At 43.1% G+C, this 20,563-nt stretch overlaps 1 protein-coding gene across 1 annotated transcript in view; it reads right to left on the reverse strand.

The window, feature by feature from the left end:
* Positions 1 to 17,417: 17,417 nt before the first annotated feature.
* Positions 17,418 to 20,563, reverse strand: part of hook3 (hook microtubule-tethering protein 3) — a gene marked incomplete at both ends in the record, with an annotated part of 43,871 nt that continues 40,725 nt past the window's right edge. Inside the window, 3 exons of the mRNA XM_083657601.1 lie at positions 17,418 to 17,558; positions 18,617 to 18,688; positions 20,427 to 20,531. Coding sequence (XP_083513727.1) covers positions 17,418 to 17,558; positions 18,617 to 18,688; positions 20,427 to 20,531 — 318 coding nt within the window. The remainder of the gene's footprint in view (positions 17,559 to 18,616; positions 18,689 to 20,426; positions 20,532 to 20,563) is intronic.

Below are 20,563 nucleotides of genomic sequence, written 5' to 3' on the forward strand. Positions count from 1 at the left end.
CCAGGGGTCCTTGAAGCGGTTCCAGGGGGGTCCCCAGCAAAAAGAGGAATAATTCATTTTGACCATAATTCCATCCATCAGTAGGCTAACACAGACAGAATGTAGGACTATTTTGGTCATGGGTTTCATACCCTTTCTGCAATCAAATGTCTCAAAGTAAAATCTATTATAAAAGCTAGCATGTGGGCAAAGTTCTCTGTTTCAATTTGGTCCCAGAAGTGATGTCATCAGTGATGTCACTTGAGCAATGGCGCATTGTGACATCGCTGATGATGTCATAGGCATTGTGACATCATCAGTGATGTCATAAGAGCAGGGGTGATGTCATCAGTGATGCGAAGTTGTGACATCATCAGTTTGTGACATCATCAGTGATGTCATAAGAGCATCGGAGCCCGCACAGCCGTCGAGCTGCAAGGCTGCACACTGGCCAAGCTGCGTATGCGAGCTGCAGGGCCAGCTTGGCGAGCTCACGGATGAGGGTTTCCAAATTCCAATCATGGAAGTTGGAAAGCCTCATTAGTGTTTTGCTTGCACCTGTGTTTACCCTGCCTTTTCGACACAAAATGGCCCCCGTGAGAAGGGTCTCTATCTCACGCGTGTAGCGTGCGAGATTCCTAGTCTTTTCAAATGGGGGCCCGCCATGGTGTAATTTGTGTCAGTTAGGGGTCTTTGATGTGAAGAAGTTTGAGGAGCACTGGGCTGCAGCTCCTGAACGACAGCCATGAAACAAACAGCTGAATGCCCAGATTGTGGGATTAAAAAGATGAATGTGTGAACAAACACTTAGCTGGTGCCGGCTGTGGTCGCCGGGAGGAATCTGATAAGGATGTGGCCGCTTTCTGACTTCCGTCTTTTTACTGACGATATGTCCCGCACACGCAGACACATTTCACAACCCTGGGACCAAGTCAAACCATTTGGAATGTGTGACTACTTCTAAAAATGCACAAGCTTTTCAGCGGGGAAACCACGCAGGATTTCTCAATTCCGGGAAGTGGACTTTTCTAGATCCAATGTTTTTCCTCTTTCCAGCAGACAGTGAATACAATCAGCAAATTGTATATCATTCTATAGGTAACATTATCTGGCCAACACCTGAAAACTGATTTATATGAAAATGTATTTTCTGATTTAGGCGTTTAAAGTCCCAACATTATGAGTTGTTTTGGCTTCAATTTTGATTGTGTCAATTAGTAGTTGCTGAGCTGTCGGGTGAATAAACCGCGTTTTAATTCTGCGTATAAATTTGTAGAATTGTTGTCGGTTCCTTTGTTCCTCTTATTTTGTGTGAATTCTGCTCTGCAGGCCGCAGCAATGCAAGTGTTTGCATGCTTATATAGCCTCTATGGGTGTTAATATGATTGTTTTCTTTCGGTTATTTAACTGCTCTTTGTCAGCTTAAGAACAACACTAAGATGATAATGACCGTTGTTGTAAAAACAGCTTGGTGCATGAGGCAACGTCCAAGTGAAAAAAGAAAACTAAAAACAAACATCAAATAGTTTAATTAGGCGAAGGAAGGGTGGTTCCGGCATTAAGGGAAGGGAAATCCAGCACAGAGAAAGAGTTTAATAGGGTCTTTATATGACCCTGGGCAGTTAAGAAGGATGGATTTACAAGGAGTAGAGAGAATAACTGTGGTTTTGAAATGTTAGATCTGAGCCCAAACAAGCTTATTCATAACCACAAACATTCTGTAAAGTAGTAAAAAAATCATATCCCTGCATTTTTAGGCCATGATCACTGCGTTTGATGATGCCTAACCTATCGGCACATTTTAGCAGGAGATTCAATGTTAGAACAAGCCTGAGAAAGTGGTCCGAAAATGTCGGGGTTTCATCGGTCGGAAACTAAGTGACCTCTGCTTTTGATATGTGACCTATCAATCACAGAGACGGGGGGCTGTAATGGCATAACGAGCACGAGAGAACAGGCCAGGATGACAGGAATACACAAATCTCCATCAGAAATTAACCGGATTTATGTCTCTGAAGAAAAAAATCATGATTGGTCTTTTAAATGTTTGCGTTTCTAAGTCGTGGTGGCCTCTATACACATAGAGGGGTCTGCCTGCCTGTCAAACGAGGCTTCTTCTCAGACCGGCCTCAGTTCTCCTCCTGGCTCACGGGGGTCAACACAATCCGCAGAGCCACTTTCCCTTCCTTTCACTCCCTGACTGTGTCAACAGGCCGACCATCAGGTTTGAGTTTCCCCCGCTGCACTTCTCACCTGCGCCTCACTGAAGCGCTGCCAAAAATGATCATGTAAAAGTGGAGAGGTCGTGTGGTTGTGTGTTGGGCTGGTGGTGAAAGTGATGCGTGTGTGCGTGTGTGTGTGTGTGTGTGTGTGTCCATGGTTGTGTGTGTGCATGAGCACGTTAAAGTCTAGGGTCAGGTATCCACCAGGCTCCAATCCAGAGGGTTGAAACACCACCCGATCCATGAGACCCATGTGTGTGTGTGTGTGTGTGCGTGTGTGTGTGTGTGTGCGTGCGTGTGTGTGTGTGCGTGTGTATCAATGAGAGCCTTGTGTTATCATACCCCCCCACCCGCGTCTGATTGAAATGTAAATTGAACGTGTCATAAAGAACATATTGTCAGCCAAACGCTAAGTTATGAAGAAATAATAACAGCCTCTTTCATTAGGGGAATGACAGCTCTCATTTGCTGTGATTTTCCTCTGGGTGGAATGTCTCCATAATTACTTCAATATTGAGCGAGCAGGAAAAAAGAAAGCAGCTGGGACGAATGACAACTTTTTTCTCTGACCAATAACAATATCGTGTTCTTCAACTGACAGCGTTTGCTGTTAATAGTAACAATGTTCTGCAGAATTTTTGCACCTACAATTTTGCCTCTCTCTCTCTTTTTTTAATAATAACTGACTGTCTACCTCATTTATGGGTGAGAGATTTGCTTTTCACTTTGACAGATTGGAGTAGATTGCATAGAACTCGGACCACGAAAATCCTAAATAAATATTAAATAATTTTGTAGTACTGTAGCATTATTATGGAAAACCAAATATGAAGAGGGCACATGGGATTGGTAGGACTTTTGGAATAATATGACAGTCGACTAATCAGACTAAGAAAGCTAAGACTATTTGGCCTTGCTCTTCACTGGATATGAATTATGTTTTTTCTCCCCACAATGAAATCAGAGGAGGGATTCTGGATCGGCCCGGTCCGGCTGTCTATTTGTCTGTCTGTTCAAACGGCGCCACTGATTAGATTTTGACAAAACTTTGGCGAATAATGTGTGCCATTGTGCAGCATATTCAAAATTACATTGATTGGCCTATAGGGGAGATGTGAATGACGCAGGTAAATGACGTGCAGCGCACAGGCCCTCTTGAGGCGTCCTTGAGGCATCCTCTCAGCCTCTGGATTGCCTTTGCCCCGGGAGGGTCTGGTGAGACGAAGGAGGAGCACGGCCGGGAGAAACCCACAGAGCCTAGATCCTCCATGCACCGAAGGTCCAATACTGCGGCGTAGCACTAGCTCTATTGCAGCGGATTGGGCGTTCTCTCTTACCCCTCCCGCGGGCAACGTTGCAGACAGAGTAGTAAGGCTGATCCGTGAGCGGCTTCTGGGACGCGAGTCGGGGTCTTAATTGGCCTCGGCTGGGTCTACTGGGCGAGGGTGTATGATGTTGACAGACCCGAAACACCTTACGACCCCAGATAACATCACTGATGACGAGTCCCAGCGCATGCGGCAGTAGTGTATTTGAGAATATGAGGTCTCTAGACCATATTTCAAGCAGAAGGCCATTCGTGCATAATCTAATCCGATCACCCCCTGACGTCAGTCAAGTTCTAGTATGACGTGGTCAGTCAAAGTCTTAGTATGACGTCTGTAATGACGTCAGATATGACGTCAGTTAATTCTCATATATATAGCAAGGGTTCTACGTCACCTCTCTCTCTCCGGCCGATCATAGCAGCAGCTAGCTTCACGGCAGTCCATCTCCCCTGAAGCCATCCTCCGAAGCGTTGTTTTGCCCCACCCACCTCCCCAGTCCGCCACCAACGAGTCGTGACTCCTGATCCCCCACGGGGGGGGGGGGGTCTCCTAGCCTATGCAGATGCCCTCCTCTTGCCTCAAGAGCAGCACCACTGGCTAATGGAGTCATGCGCCAAAGTATTTGCCATGCATGCCGATTGCTAAATAAAGTTTGTTAAATCCTACCAACTGGCCTCTCATGATTGAAACAGCATTTGATTAATTCCCTGCATGTTTTTTTCTCTGCACAGATTTCGATCAGAACCGAGTCTGTTTCCCTCTACGGAAGCAGAGTGGGCTGTGATTTAGATTTGACTCCTGTTAACTCGAGATCACAAGTTAATTGGGGAACTGATTGTGTTTGCATTTTCTGCCTGACATACCTTGCTCGCAAATTTACATACCTCGACTAAAGTCAAATCTGTCGTGATATCGTCAATTCCACTTTAGTCTGTCTGCACTTTGGCAACACCATCAAGCTGATAGGTTTGCCTCTCATGAAGGCAACAGCAATGCGGGACAAAAGATGTAATCTCAGCAACATCACAAATGGAAACATACGCCTACTGTATATGTATACAGGCACGTGCACACATAGACATGAAAGGGGGCTTGAGCCCCTGCCTTTTTTTCAGTCTGTAAAAAGTGCCCTTTTTTTTTTTTTTTATTATAATACATTTTTCATTTTCATTCCAACAACACATGAACAAAACAAACAGCTCAGACACATAAAAAAATAAAATAAAAAGTGCCCTTTCCTGACCATGAATGCATTTCTAATGGTGCTTTGTATGGAAATTGCCCTTTCCATGCCGTCACTGAAGGCAGCATTCAAAGAGAAATGCCTTTTCCGAGCTCTCTTGGCCTTGAATGCACCATTTGTAATAGGCCTCTGCATGGAGCAGTGTTTTTCTAAACTGCCCCTGAAGGCACCAACCCAAAAATGACCCCAAAAATGAATGAATAAATAAATACATAAATAAATAAACCACCCAATAAATAAATAACAAAAAATATAGGGAACAAATGCAGAATTGTTGCTCTTGCCTACTACTATACGCCTACTGTATACTTACAGAGGGAATCCCCGGGCCTTTCTGTGTGCACTTTGCATCTTCTCCCTGTGTTTGCGTGGGTTTCCTCCGAGTGCTCCGGTTTCCACCCACAGTCCAAAGATATGCTGTGATTGTGTAGTATCCTAATGTATATACTGTAGCCTAATCTAGTAAGAATGTGTAGTAGTGTACTCCCTGTAGTATGTATCATGTATGTATGTATGTATGTATGTATGTATGTATGTATGTTTGACAAACATACATACATACATACATACATGATACATACTACAGGGAGTACAAACATTGTTTGTATGTATGTATGTATGTACTGTATGTATGTATGTATGTATGTATGTATGTATGTCTGTATGTATGTATGTATGTATGTACTGTATGTATGTATGTATGTATGTATGTATGTATGTACTGTGAGCGCTGATCAACACCAAGAGGCAGAGAGGCTGGAAGTTCCAAAAGCAAATGGTTTATTGTAGGCCAAAGTCAAAGGGGGGGGGGGATAATGCACACAACTTAAATCTTCTTCCCCATTGGGGCGTTTCAGGAACCGATCAGACGGTTATAAGTCTCCAGAGGTTGCCTATGGAAGGAGAGAGTAGACTTATTAAAATATGTCCATTGACAACAAATATCCGTCTAACATAGTGGAGTGTGTGTGTAGCTTACCGCCCGACGATGCTTTCCTCTCCCAGGAGCATGAGCCTCTGACCGAGCAGGTTTGGCCTCAGTGTTATACTCAGCTGATCAGAGCACAGGTGTCCTCACTTGCTTGATCAGACACACCAGCCATCATTTCACACTGATTGAGTATGTACCGGGGAATGTACCGCCCCTCAATCACTCTGCCAAGGGTCAAATAGCTCCACCTACCTCTGGGAGGGCGCATGTCAGGGCGAGCCCACAGTGACACTCCACAGTACGTACAGTTAGGTCTATATGTATTTGGACATTGGACACAATCTTCATCATGTTGGCTCAGTACACGACCACAATGAACTTGAAATGTAAATATCAATATGTGTTTTAACTGCAGACTTCCAGCTTTAATTCGGGGGTATTTATATCCAAATCAGATGAACGGGCGTTACATTAGATTTTAAGGGACCAAGATTACATTTTAAGGGACCGAAATAGTTGGACAAACTAACATCAGACAACAGCAGCAGAATAAATTCTGAAGTGTTTCAGACAATATTATGATCTGCTCATATTCAGTCAAATGCTTCACAAACCATTTGGACAATTGCATGATTATGTTAGTTTGTCCAACTATTTCGGTCCTTTAAAATGTAATGTCACTCCTACACCGTTCACCTGATTTGGATGTAAATACCCCCGAATCAAAGCTGGAAGTCTGCAGTTAAAGCACATTTTGATTGTTTCATTTCAAGTCCATTGTGGTCGTGTACAGAGCCAACATGATGAAGATTGTGTCCAATGTCCAAATACATATGGACCTAACTGTATGTATGTAACCTATGTTGTGTGTAGATATGATATAAAATATGACTGTGATGATGCTAAAGCCCTTTGATACCTGCTTGTGTGATAAGGGGCTACAGACGTAACTGAACTGAAAAAGTGAACTTACACATACATAGGGCTGTCACCTTTTATTCGAAATTCGAATTTAACTTCGAATGTGGGGGAGGAGGGCATGTTCGAATGTATAATTGACCTGTTCAATTTTTATTTTTTTTACAATTAATTCTTTTTTTTTATTAACCTAAATTAACCAACTGCTGCTTGCTGGTAATGTTAATCCCATGTCAGGAAAAGTCTCCAGATTTGTCGCGTTAGTCTCTTCTGAGAAAGATTGTCTCCAGGGTCTGAAAAGTTGTCTGGAGTTGGATGCAGCCAAGTTTGTGAGGCAGTGTTGTGACTGTGAGCGTCCAAGCTAACACAGCAAGTGAAGAGGAGCTGACTGACTGGACCATGAGGACAGCTGAGGATTTTTTTAAAATATTATTTTAATATTTTATATTATATTATACGATGTAACCGGCAGGCGCGGACTGCATAATCGGGCACGTCGGGCCGATGCCCGGTGGCCAAAAAAAATTAAAAAAAAAAATTAACCAAAAAACTTCGAATATATTCGAACATTTTGCGGGCAATTAAAGTTTGTTCAAACTTTATTTTGGTAAAAAGTGACAGCCCTACTTACACAGCAGTGCAAACAGAAAGGTCAAAGGGTCACAGTGACCAATAATACTAACAACTAAACTTATATCTGCCAGGGTGCAACATTTACACCTCCCTGTTATCGTCTACCTTTGTAACTCGTGCTCATTGAATGAACCTGGAGGCTGTTGCTACCCTCGCCTGTCTGGAACCCAACTGGGATCAAATAAACCATGAAACCCACTGACACACTGTTTGACCCGTGCAGGTGTGTGGGAAGCTAGCATTGTCCCTGCTGGCTGCACACTCAGGTGAAACCATCTCCCTTCCCACTCGGGCTCTCCGTGGTGGGATCCAGTGGGGAAACCAGAGAGGTGTGTTTTTTATTGACAGCGGAGTGTCCCTGCGGGGCGGAGCCGTGCTGTGACATGTCGGCAGGAGGAACTTCCCGGAGGCGGATGGATGCTGCAGAGAAAGACGAGCTGTGAGGAGGCGAGGCCAGGCCAGGCGAGCGCGCCGGGCGGGGACATCGATACGGGGAACTTCCTGCGTCCACAGCCTCCGGGGGTGTCCGGGGTCTATTTCCCAGGCATGGCTCTGTGTGTGTGTGTGTGTGTGTGTATGCATAAGTATGTATGGGTTTAGGTCAACACTCAGGATTCAATTCATAGGGGAAACAGAAATTGCAACTCATGAATGAACCTAAACTTATGATCTGACCCATTGTTAATAAATATGAGAGACTAGTATGAGGAATAGTATTGGTATTGATATCAGGAAAAATCCCAGAACTAAGGAAAGGGTGGGGATTTCCCTATAGACACGCTCCATTTCAGTGGTTCTCAACCTGGGGGTTCGGGACCACCCAGGGGGTCGTGAGATGATTTTATGGTTGACATAAGGTGGTATTTTTTTTTGTATTCTGTCCCCCCCCCAACTGTTGCTTTTTTGTGAAATCGTGAATGATTTGAAGCCTAAGCTTCCTCTGATAATGAATCAAATGAAACAAACTCACCAGCGTCAGTCAGCATGGCTTCATTTAAGGCGCCACAAGCCCAAACCTTATGAGCACCACTGGCTGCTCTGTTGGAACGGAAACAAGCTGGACCCAGACTGCTGCTGCAGTACCCGGAACGGGCCAGCCAAGAAATGCCTCAGGAGGATACTGACTGACTGACTGTCTGTCTGTCTGACTGGTTGGCTGGCTGACTCTCTAACTGGCTGGCTGACTGGTTATCTGTCTGTCTGTCTGTCTGACTGACTGACTCCACATGGTTGAAACACACATGTGTGAGTGTTGAGCAGCAGCGGCAGCAATCCGGGTTCAGCGTAGCTAGTCTGCTGCTGCAGCTCAACATTCAGCATGCATGTTCTGCGTCCGGCAAATAGGCTACCCAACATGTTTCCCTGTTACATTTAAGCATAAGCTATCTATCTATATATTATATATACATTTGGCAATGTGGGCTATGTTCTCTGTTTACATTTTTGTCCCACTGACACACATACACACACAAGGAGGCATTGTGACATCACTGATGTCATACGACTGATGATGTCATCAGTGATGTCATAAGGGGCACACTTACTGATGATGTCATCGGTGATGTCCTAAGACTGATGTCATTAGTGATGTCATAAGGGGGCACACACACCTGCGTGGATGTAAACTTAAGGGCAATAACATTTTGTGAACACACACACACATGTGCGCGTGCCAATAGGGCAGGCGAGGCCACGCAGCAGCCGACCTGCAGGGTGGGCGAGGCCACGCAACGGGCGAGCCTAGGCATCGAGCGAGCGAGAGCTTAGATAGACTTTGCCTTTGTTTTTTTTGGTACATAATGTGTAACCGATTTCCCTTACATTTGACTGCAACTAGATTTTTTTTGTTTTTTTCTATTATCATGGGGGAGGGGGTACAATTGAATATAGTATATTTTGTATTTACACTGCCACAAAACGAATGATTAAAAACTACTAATTATGGTTTAATACAAGTCATCCTATCACGAAGAACTGTGGCGGCCCTGCCTGTCTATCTGTCTGTCTGTGTGCTGGTCTCTCATATTGTCTGTCTTTGCCAGAGGAGATGACTGGAGAGCTAATTGGCTGATCATGGAGGAGCAGCTGATTACCAGATCTGGGGCACCTGGGCCCGGTGCTCCATAGCCTCTAAAAGCTCCTGGTTCTGTCTGTCTTTCTCCCTCCTGCCAGCTACCTGCATATTGGTTTTGTTCTTGATTTACTTACTTGACAAACACCCTACACTACACTATCCACACGCATCCACACTGACACTACTGATGCTACAGATAAACACACTTCATACTTACCTTCATTTATTTACATTTATAATAAATACTTTATATTTTTGGCACTTTGCGTCCTGTTGCCTTCTTTTGCCATAACCCATAGAGCCGGGTTATGACAGAATGGGGGCTCGATCCGTTTTGATCCCATTTGTTGGCACAAACTAGTTGTATCTCTGGCATTTTTATAACTAGTTGCGCGTCTTTGCGTTTGCGCGCATCTGTTTGTCTGTGCTTTGATTACAGTAGTTTGGCAGTACTTTGCTGTTGGCACGTTAGTGAGAGATGCCAAAGTGTCTTTCAGGGACAGGAATGAGTGCAATTTTGTTTGGTTTGGTTAAACCAGTTGTTGTTCTGTGTGGAGAGTTTGTGCAGGTGTACAATTTTTTATTTTTATTTTGTTTTGACATCAGTTTTGTTACTGTGGTCTTAGTGGAGGGAGGCTTGGTGTGTGTGTGTAACAGTGGCCAGCTTAGAAGTGTTGTTTTCATGTGTATGGTGCTTGTTTGAGTGTGCGGAGTTTTCCCTTGTAGGCTTTAGAGCCACGTTCCCTTTTGGGTGCGGTGAGCATTGGGGTGGTGTAATGTTGCGGTGAAAGTGGTTGAAGCTTGTTTGTTAAAACACTGCTGGGAGCGCATCCCTAGTATCGCAGGGTTGCCAGCTTGCTGGTCGCCTTGCAATTCTAGCGGGTTTCGACCCCCGGAGTTCAAGCGCATAATTACCCGCCCAAGTACCCGCATGAAGAACTTATGTTAGTTATTGGGAGGGCTAAATAGCGGGGAAACTCCAAACTGGTTTGGGGATTTTGATTCTCTTTTGCACATGGAGAGCTCCACTTGTGTTGCTGGATCTGTTATGCATTTGTTTGTTTGGTAAGTTGGTAACTAAAGAAGTTGTTCTTAAAAAAAGAAGAAATGTGAATTTGTTTAAAGAAAAAAAGGCCTAAAATAATTTACACAAGCATGCTGAGTTTTATACAAGCTTTATTTACAATGTAATTTCCACGTTTTGCAGTGTAGGAAGCACATTTTTATCAACAAGTCCTGAACGGACAAATGCGATATGAAATCCATCAAACTCTAAACGTGACCTTTTTATTTCCCCCCTTCTCCAATGGCCAGAAACGACCTCTGACCTCTACCACCGTCTCTCACAGTTATGTACATAGAGGATTTGTATACAAGCAATAATATAAAACTTGGCAAATGGAAAGGTTATTTGCTACTTCAGTTAAATGTTGAAATATGAGTAAAAAATACAGCAAACATCACAGGGTGGTGTGACAGATTCTGACCTGTTGCCTTTTGTTGTTGGTTTTCTCTCTAACATGCGTCTTAACTGTTCCACACTGGAACTAACAGCCAAGTAACAAAGGGAACATCGGGCTACTGGTCGGGCACTCATTTAGGCTTATACTGTGTGTGTTAGCAATATGCAGCAGTTAGCATGAGCTTTGTCATGATTTGAGTGATCCTCAACCAGTATTTTGCTATTCCAAACATGGATGGTAATTAAGGATTTGTAGTGTAAATCATCTTTATTTCACATTTCAAACTTTGATGATCATTTGACTAGAAATGATCTATCATAAGCTAGTGAATTAGTGACAGTACCCAGGGTTCGCACACATTTTCATGGATACAATTTCAAAACTTGTCCATGACTTTTCAAGGATCCATAATATAATGTCCATGTAATGTGAGGCGATGACTCCGAATCAATATCAGAAATTATGACAATTATGAATACTACACTGGACAAATAGAACACACCTCTTTATGGATTGGAGCGCTTTGGGTCACTGTCTCTCATTACATGGACGCTTTTGAAAAAGGAAATTTGAATTTTCCATCCAAATATTAATATAAAATACAAGAAGCACTAAAATCCAATCCACGTAAGATTACTCTAACAATTAATTTCATTACACAAAACAAAATCCCATTACGACCATGACATTTCCAGGCCTGGAAAATGAGATTTTGAAATTCCATGACTTTTCCAGGATTTCCATGACCGTGGAAACCCTGATCTACCGTCCCTGGTTACTGTAACTCCCAATATCATCTCATGATCTGCCTCAAAGAGCTAATAAGCAAAGTATAAATACACACATACGTATGAGTAATAAATGAGTGCCAAATGTGAGGCGGCTGATTTGGGGGATGAAAGGAGACAACATCCTTCCTGATAAAGGAAGTGATGACGTGTGTCTGGTTTCTTTTAGGAAAATATTCCAAACACAAAGCTTCAATGTCTCCCCACAATCCCTGATGTTCAATTTAAAACAGGTCAACCAGGGTGTGTGCGTGCTCCATATAAGCATATCTCTTATCAAATCTTTGACCCATGGGGGTGGACGGTTAGGAGAGTCTTGTGTGACTTAACTTTACAGTTCAAACTGTAGAAGTTAATGACAGGTGGTTTAGAAACTAGATTTTTTTTTATTCTTCCTCGTAAGAGACATGCAAAAACCCCCAAGTACCGACCGAGACCAAGGAGACACGTGGAGGAGCAGACACCTAACAACTTCATTTATACTGAAAACTAATTTTCACTTCTGGGACATCATATTTTCTGTATAAACACGGAGTCCGATTTGTCCTCGTTTAGCCAAGATATAGGTTTTCAAACATATTTTAATGCCATTATATGCAAACATGTATGCAAAGAGAACAGTGTGTCAGAATCAATCCACTCTCATTTTAGTTAAAATTTAAAATGTGCTTCATTTTCAGACGGGACATGACAAGTTTCTTACATGATTTTTTTTTCCAATAAGAAAATCCTCTTCCTAAAGAGACTGACGGAGGTAAATCTGCCCCATTATTAAACTCATTTACATTGTTCTGCGCTGGCACGGTTAAGAGAACGCGTCATTTTCACCACATGGAGACGAGTCTTAATCTCATACAAGACAAACATCGCACGATCATCTTCATCCTCCTTCTGTTGCATAATACGGGCATGTAACAGTATTTTGATCAAGTATGAAAACACCACATCCACAGTAACAGTTTAAGGGTGAGATAATAATACTATTACTAATAATAATAATAATAATGAGTTTGCACTCTTTCAAACAATGTTACAAAATTGCTGTACAAGCCGCAGAAGAATAAATAAGCAAAGAAAATAAAAATAACTACAATGCATGGCATGATTTCAACCAAGGTTACACAATATAACAATTAGGAGTAAAATTGGTTATAAAATATAATAGGGGAAAAGCCCTCATTAAGCCCACTTAAATCCAAAATTTCGGACAGTTTCTATATGTGTCTCGGAGAGAGACACGAGGAATCTTTTGTCAAGAAATATGGATGAGTTAAGATTAAGCTAATCTGAAATGGAAGATATTTTTTATTTTTTTTATATATAATATATATGCCTGAAGGGGTAAGGCATATGACCACCTTTATTCTTAATAGAACCCATCATGTCTTACTCCCCACACCCCCAATAGCTGGTTTTACAAAAAAGGCACTGCAAATTGACCAAGAATATTAAACCATATTATCTTCCTATGCACTTATTGTCAATTTAATGAGTAAACCTTAAATAGCAAATACAAAACAAATAAACTGTACAGAAAATGGACAACATCCAGCAAAACAAAAACGGTTTTCCGATGCATGACATTATCGCTTGGTTAGTTCCCCAATACACCTCAAGTCCTCACAAGCGCTAACCATAAAAATGCAAATATTTACGTGAGCTCGTGAACTTCCTCTATAAACAGCAGTAACGGTAGAGAAGGGAAATAAATCCAGAACTACTCGGGAAGTTATTTGCACAGAAATTGTGCAGAAATTGACCCATTGACTTGCATTAACCTATTGATACCTGATGCAGCATTTGCGTGTATATCCCTCATTTGTGTGCGTATCCCTTTAAGACCGCGAACCGCGTTAACGCGGTTCGCGGTCTTAAAGGGATACACACACAAATGCTGCATCAGGCATCAATGGGTTAACAAAAGCACCCAAACACAAAGACAGGGTCGTTACCAAATCGCCCGGCATGAAAACTTTAGGAATGTGTTCAGAGGGGGTTTGACCTGTAATCAATAGGATTTCACGGGCTTTTTCACAGTCTAATGTATAGTTTAAATATTTTTTTTAAAATCATTTCGACCGTATTTCCATAAATTAGGCCCGGCAGTCGTAAAAAAAAAGAAAAGAAGTGTAATCTATGCGATGAAAATAATTGTACGCAGTGCTCTTCGCTTCAGGCTCCATTAGACAATGTAGCCAAATGAACACAATTTAAAAAGTCAGTAACACGATATGTACATTTGACTGAAAAATAGGTGTTTACACTCCGACATGAGAAAAGACATCTTCATGGAAAACTTTCAAGTAGGCTTAATGGGGGCTTTAATCCTGTATAAAAACAGACCTGTAAGAATGTTATTCAATTTTTTTTTTAGAAGACGTTGATTTTGCCATCCTATGCTCCTCATACAAGGTGTCCAAAAGCATGGGAGACATGAGAGCAGCTCCTCTCCTCCTCCTAAACTCATTGTACACCCACTCACTAATACTTGAGGTAAAAGCACTTCTAACATGTTCTCTGGTAACATGGTGAGAAGAAGTGGTCAGGCGGAACCACTACCGGTCAGCCATGTGCTCTTTTCAAAAGGTGACACAGTGACACACAGACAGGAGAAAAGCCTTAAGTCCATCCTGTTATGCAGACTGATCTGCAAGCTACAAACAGTAGAAACAAAAACACTTAAAATGACAAAATAATAAAATAAAGAAAATATCCAACCGCTTGATCTTAAGTCATTGTCAAATCAAACGGAAGAACTCATATATATATGCACTCCGCTTCCTATTTCTCTCTCATGGATCATCTCTCCTACGACCATTGTTCTGAACCAAGAACAGATGCATGGAAACATGTTACTGAGGTATCCTGAAACAACCAGAACTTCAACATAGGCACAAATACCACAGAAAATGCCTATTAATTAATCAACTGTTTGATTGATTAACTCATTACAGGCCGACTATAATGATAGTTAGATAAATAGATGATAGATAGTGGCAGATAGTTCTGCCTGTGTCCTAATCTGCGCCTTAGGTCATGATGGAAGCACAAGCAGACATGTCCATGTGTGAGAGAGGAGACACAAGCAGACATGTCCATGTGTGAGAGAGGAGAGGAGAGGAGAATTTGAAAGGAGTCTTAAGAGGAGGTTTGCATTTTGAAAGGAGCCTCCTCCGTCCCTCCTCAGGCTTGTCTGCAGGTTACAGTACATGACTCTGCAGGTTACAGAACATGACTCTGCAGGTTACAGAACATGACTCTGCAGGTTACAGAACATGACTCTGCAGGTTACAGAACATGACTCTGCAGGTTACAGAACATGACTCTGCAGGTTACAGAACATGACTCTGCAGGTTACAGAACATGACTCTGCAGGTTACAGTACATGACTCTGCAGGTTACAGAACATGACTCTGCAGGTTACAGAACATGACTCTGCAGGTTACAGAACATGACTCTGCAGGTTACAGAACATGACGCTGCAGGTTACAGAACATGACGCTGCAGAGGGTTGTGTTAGTGCTCATGCTGCTGGTGCGGTGTTGGTTATTCGCAGGCTCAACTCAATACAAAGTCATGCAAACGGCAGGCAGGCAGTTCATGCATCGCGGGCCTCAGCCCAGCCCAGCCCGGCCCGACCCAAGCCAAACCAGGCCAGGCTAAAGCAGGCCAGGCTAAAGCAGGCCAGCTCAGCTCACTGGAGAGCCCATCATGCACTGACATTGCTGTTGAGGGAGGAGAGAGAGAGAGAGTCCAAAAATGTCAAGAGGAGATCATTCGTGATGCGCCAAGCAAAACAATGGAGAGGTGAGGAGAGAATGGATTCAAGACAAAATGAGAATGGTTGGTTGGGTTACTAGGCATTCCTATTAAAAGTCATTAGGATTTAGTGACACAGAGACGAGGAGATGTGGGGAAGTAGTAACATTGATGAATAATACATGTCAAAAATTGTGTAGCACCTTTTCTGTATGTAGCTAGGTGTAGCGCTGCTTATCCAATCACCTTTCAACACAGCTTGACGGGCACATTTTGCAAAGACAGTGAACCTCAAACTATATGGAAATGAGTGTAAGTCCATGTCAACATGTATTGAATCCAGTCCCAGCCACCCTCCAGTGAGCCACTGGTATTAACGCGCATCAACTTGATCAAAAAGGCAACAAATTAATGTGATAAATGCTGGTAAAGCTGAAGCTATAGAGAGCCAAAGTGAACGTCACTTCCTGCTTCAGCACTGTACCAGAGATTTTCATCCGCCATTTATTTTCCCATAGACATTTCATAAAATGCTTATAAAAATAGTTTTACTTGTTCAACCCAAACGGTTTAGATATATTTAGAAACAGGAGAGACCACATAACATTTCACCCGGACCAAAACGTAAAAAAAAAAAAAAGCGGATTTAAAGACAATATTTTTTCAATGTTTTTTTACGTTTTGGTCCGAGTGAAATGTCTCTATCTCTCCCGATTCTAAATATAGCTGAACCGTTTGGTTTGACCAAGTATAACTAGTATTTTTATAAGCATTTTATGAAATGTCTATGGGAAAATAAATGGCGGATGAAAATCTCTGGTACAGTGGTGAAGCAGGAAGTGACGTTCACTTTGGCTCTCTATTTGAATCCGTTTAACGTACTCGCCACGTTGCTCCACAATGGCTCGATGTTCTTCAAGAAACATCGTTGAAACCAGTTGACTTTGTTACACACCACACTGATCTGTGGCACGATCTACCAAACTCTGCAGTGCATTTTATGGACTGCCTCTATTTTATCACGTCAAAGTAGTTATTTCAATGATTTCTTGGTAGCACGCTAACATTTCAACTTTTTTCTGCAATGCATTGCAACTGACAGTTAGGCCACAGGTTTCCACATCATATAAGCTCATTAGAGATCATTCTTCATCATCATTCAATGTAATGTCATGTCATGTAATCATTAATTAAACATTCAAAGCAAAACTCACAACACACCGCATTAAATCTATACATCCTCCTGCCTACACCACTCTGAACTTGTTGCTCCGTACTGATGCCATTCAGAACAAAACATAATGACAGAAGCCACTGTAGAACAACTTCCCAAAAATATCCTCCATTTGTACACAACAATTTTAAAGAGTCGACACATAATACTGTATGAAAAATTGCTGTCATCTGCTTAAAGCTTTTAGTGTTAAAACAGACAACGTGTGGCAGAAATTCAAAAAACGGCAACTCCGAGTCAAAACGCAAACGGGGAATAACAGGTAGAGATGTGCATAAATACTGCATGAACAGGTAGAAAAGTTTCTCAAAATGAGAAAAAGAAGTTTCCAAGAGGAGAACGGAAAATTGGGTGTCGTCGTTTCTTCTCCGCCTTCGGAGGGTCCAGGGGATGCTGATGCTGTGTGGCAAGAGCTCGTCACAGCGTACGTACGTACGGGGGTTGTTGGGGAAAGTCAGCGTTGGGATGGGAGAGGGTTGGAGTGGTTAGTCAGACCTTCCAATTATGTCTATAGCGGTTGGGAAAGGAGGGTTAGGCGCTAAAGCGGATATATGGGCTGGGGGGTGCAGACCGGGTGGATGTCTGGCGTCAGACGAGTCAAGAGGTGAAATATGCTTAGTCGGGAATAAAAGTGGTTCATGTTTTGGGCAGCCGTGGCTGGCATCTCTACCTCAAGGATCTGACACAAGAAGACAGAAAAAAGTGGGAGTCAAAACAGGAACCTCCGTTAGAAATGAATTGGAAATAGTGCGCCTGAGAAAAGGAATCTGGCACATCTATCTATGTTTAGGGGGGACTTGTAAGGTAGTTTGGCGTGCTGTTTTTGTTTTGGGCCCTGGTACTGTCTACCTGGCGGTAGCGGGCTGGACGTGGCCCGGGTAGGAGCGGCGCGTGCTGGTGGCCTGTCTCTGCCGGGCCAGGAAGGACTGACCCGACCCGGTGTTGGCCAGCCGGTCTTCAGCCGCCTTCTTCTGCAGAGACATTCCCTGCGAAGAGAAACCGATGAGAGAGAGGAAGCTTAATGGAAATGATACACAAGAAGTGTGCAGGTCTAAAAGCTGGCAGAGAGGAATAATCATAATAATGAAGAAGATGGATAGTTCAATGATGGTAACAACTTCAAGTCAGCAAGAGAAGAAAACTGCTCTGCATCCAATATTACCCAGGGAAAGAGTAAAAGAGGCACAGGAGTGTCAGCACAGCAGTTAGTAAAAAGTCTACACTGCCCTCTAGGGGTCAAATGTACTTCAGCATAAATACTGTGTGTAACATCAGTAAATGCAACTCAAATTAATTGAATACCCTTTTCCACCCATAGAAAGATGTTTAATCTCTGAGGAAAACCTGACATATCAGTTATTTCTGTCTAGATATTTCATCAATAGCAAATAATTTGATTTGCCTTTGCCTCAGATGCTTGAAAATAAGGTAACACAAAAGGTTTAGTGCTTACAATCAAACTGCTAATAATACAGGCGTTGTACCAGCTACTGAGCTCAATCCATAGGCAGTTGAGAAAAGTATAACATGGCAACCAAGCAAGAAACTCACCTTTTTGTCTGATGTGTCCCTACATCACCAACCATTTTCACTTTCCTCGTTTTAAGCCCGAGTAAACCCAAACCTCTAATTGAGGGTTGGCTTCCAGCCAGCGTGGTGGAACAGACACATTTACCTGCCACAGCCCAAACTGACCAACATGTGTAGTATGGCAGCTAGTGTTCATTTCCTGTTCCGATTACAATCTCAGTAACGGCACAGTCAACTTTTTTTTTAATACAACGTTATGCTTTGCTCTTGGGGTTTGGCCGCTGTATTGTGTAATTATACACAATAGACAGACTTTGATTACCAAAAACCTTAAAAAGTGTGTGGGAATCGTACAGGTGTTTCTCCCTGTTTGCCCAATCTCTCTCTAATGTGTGTGTGTGTGTGTGCGCGTGTGTGTGTGTGCGTGTGCGTGTGTGTGTATGTGTGTGTGTGTGTGTGGGGGGGGGGGGGTTGGAGTAGGGAATCCGTTTCAGACTATGTGGGCCTTTCTTACCATGTTGTACCAGGCTGACACAATCAGTTTCTCCTCGTAGTCTCTCTGGCTCTTCGTCTTGTCCATCTCTTTCTGTTTGGAGGAAATTACATATAACTCGTAAAAAAATTATCCAACGCAGCAATGTTTTAAACTACCGTAAATTCCGGACTATAAGACGCACCGGTGTATAAGCCGCGGGACCAAAATTGACTATTTTTTTCTTCTATAAGCCGCACCGGACTATAAGCCGCGGGTGTTTTGATGTTTAATTACCATATGAAAGGGTTCGTGCACAGAGAGGAATGTCGGGAAAGAGATCGCTGTTTGGGGAAGCTCCCATTTATTAACATTTCAACAAAACAAAACAAAAGTCAGGTCACTAATCCCCAGACAAAATCACACAACAATAGGCTACCGTATATGTGCAGCAAACCTGTAACCAGAGAAGTCAAGTCACTAATCCTCGTCTTCCTCTTCTTCCTGCGTACTGAAACCACCAAAGTCCTCATCTTCAGTGTCGGAAACGAACAGGTTCAGGGTGGCTTCGTCAACCACTCTCCTCTCTCCTTCAGGTGCCATGGCACGAGTCCGATACCTCACGAGTCCGACACCTCACGAGTCCGAAAAAAGAGGCTAACTTCCCCCAGACCCTAACCCAAAACCTAACCTCTCCCACCCCCACGCCTAAACCTAACATCCCCCAGACCCTAACCCAAAACCTAACCTCTCCCACCCCCACGCCTAAACCTAACCTCCCCCAGACCCTAACCCAAAACCATGAGGTGTCGGACTCGTGAGGTATCGGACTCGTGAGGTATCGGACTAGGGGGCAGTCCCCGTGGCGTCATCCTCTTCATCCCGCAGCAGTCCAGCGTTTTGGAACCCGTTGGTAATTGTGGATGTTTTCACACTCCTATAATATTCCGTGATCTTCCTTTGTGTGAATTCGCCGAAGTTTGTGATTTTCTCCTGATAGTCGGGAGGGAGTTGTTCAGTAGTTCTCCCCCGGACGGACAGTCCCTTTTGCCCAGGTTACGCGCGGCTGCTCTGTTTGATCGGCGGCTGCTCTCTTTTAATGCGAGATTGACTGCTTTCAACTTGAAAGCTGCCTCGTGTGAATTTCTGCGTACCTTCCCCATGGTAAGTGAGAGTGTTGCTTCTACTGCTCGTCTTGTTGTGAATATTCCTTGATCTTCCTTTGTGTGAATTCGCCGAAGTTTGTGATTTTCTCCTGGTAGTCGGGGGAGGGAGTTGTTGCCCGAGTGGCCGTTTGCTTACCGTAATTACCATATGTAAGTGGTCACGCACAGAGGGGATTGTCGGGAAGAGATGGCTGTTTGAGGAAGCTCCCATTTACCGTATTACAACATTTCAACAAAACAACATAACACAACACCACCGTTGTTTATTTTTACAGTGCACACAGTGTCCGCGGTGTGGTGAAAAGAGGGCAAGAGAGGAAATTAAAACAGAAGTGGATTTATAGTTAGAAAGAGTGCTAAAAAAGAGAGATTTTTTTTTTTTTTTTTTTTTTTTTTTCTGAAAAAATCCATAGATAAGACGCACCGTTATATAAGCCGCAGGGGCCAAAAAACGGGAAAAAAGCCGCGGCTTATAGTCCGGAATTTACGGTACATTAAAGTAGTGACCATGTTTTAAACAACATTAAAGTATTGTCCCAAGTTCTGCAGAGGGAGCCAGTGTTTGTCCCACTTTTACATGCTCACCCTGCCAACTGGATCAATGAAATGAATGATTAATTAAGTAATTAATTAATTGAGTGGGAGCTGAAGAGTCCTGATGAAGTGCTTGGCTGATGGATGCTTACCTCCAGTGAGTGCAGCATCCTGTCCTTCTCCTGCAGCTGGTTCTTAAGGGCCTGAACCTCTGGACCTGAACCCTGGTTCTGTTTGGGGTCCAGGGTCCGGATCACCTGAAGAGAACACACACAGTTTAACACACAGG

The sequence above is a fragment of the Poromitra crassiceps genome, assembly GCF_964638095.1.
Source record: "Poromitra crassiceps genome assembly, chromosome: 21".
Taxonomy (NCBI): Eukaryota; Metazoa; Chordata; class Actinopteri; order Beryciformes; family Melamphaidae; genus Poromitra; species Poromitra crassiceps.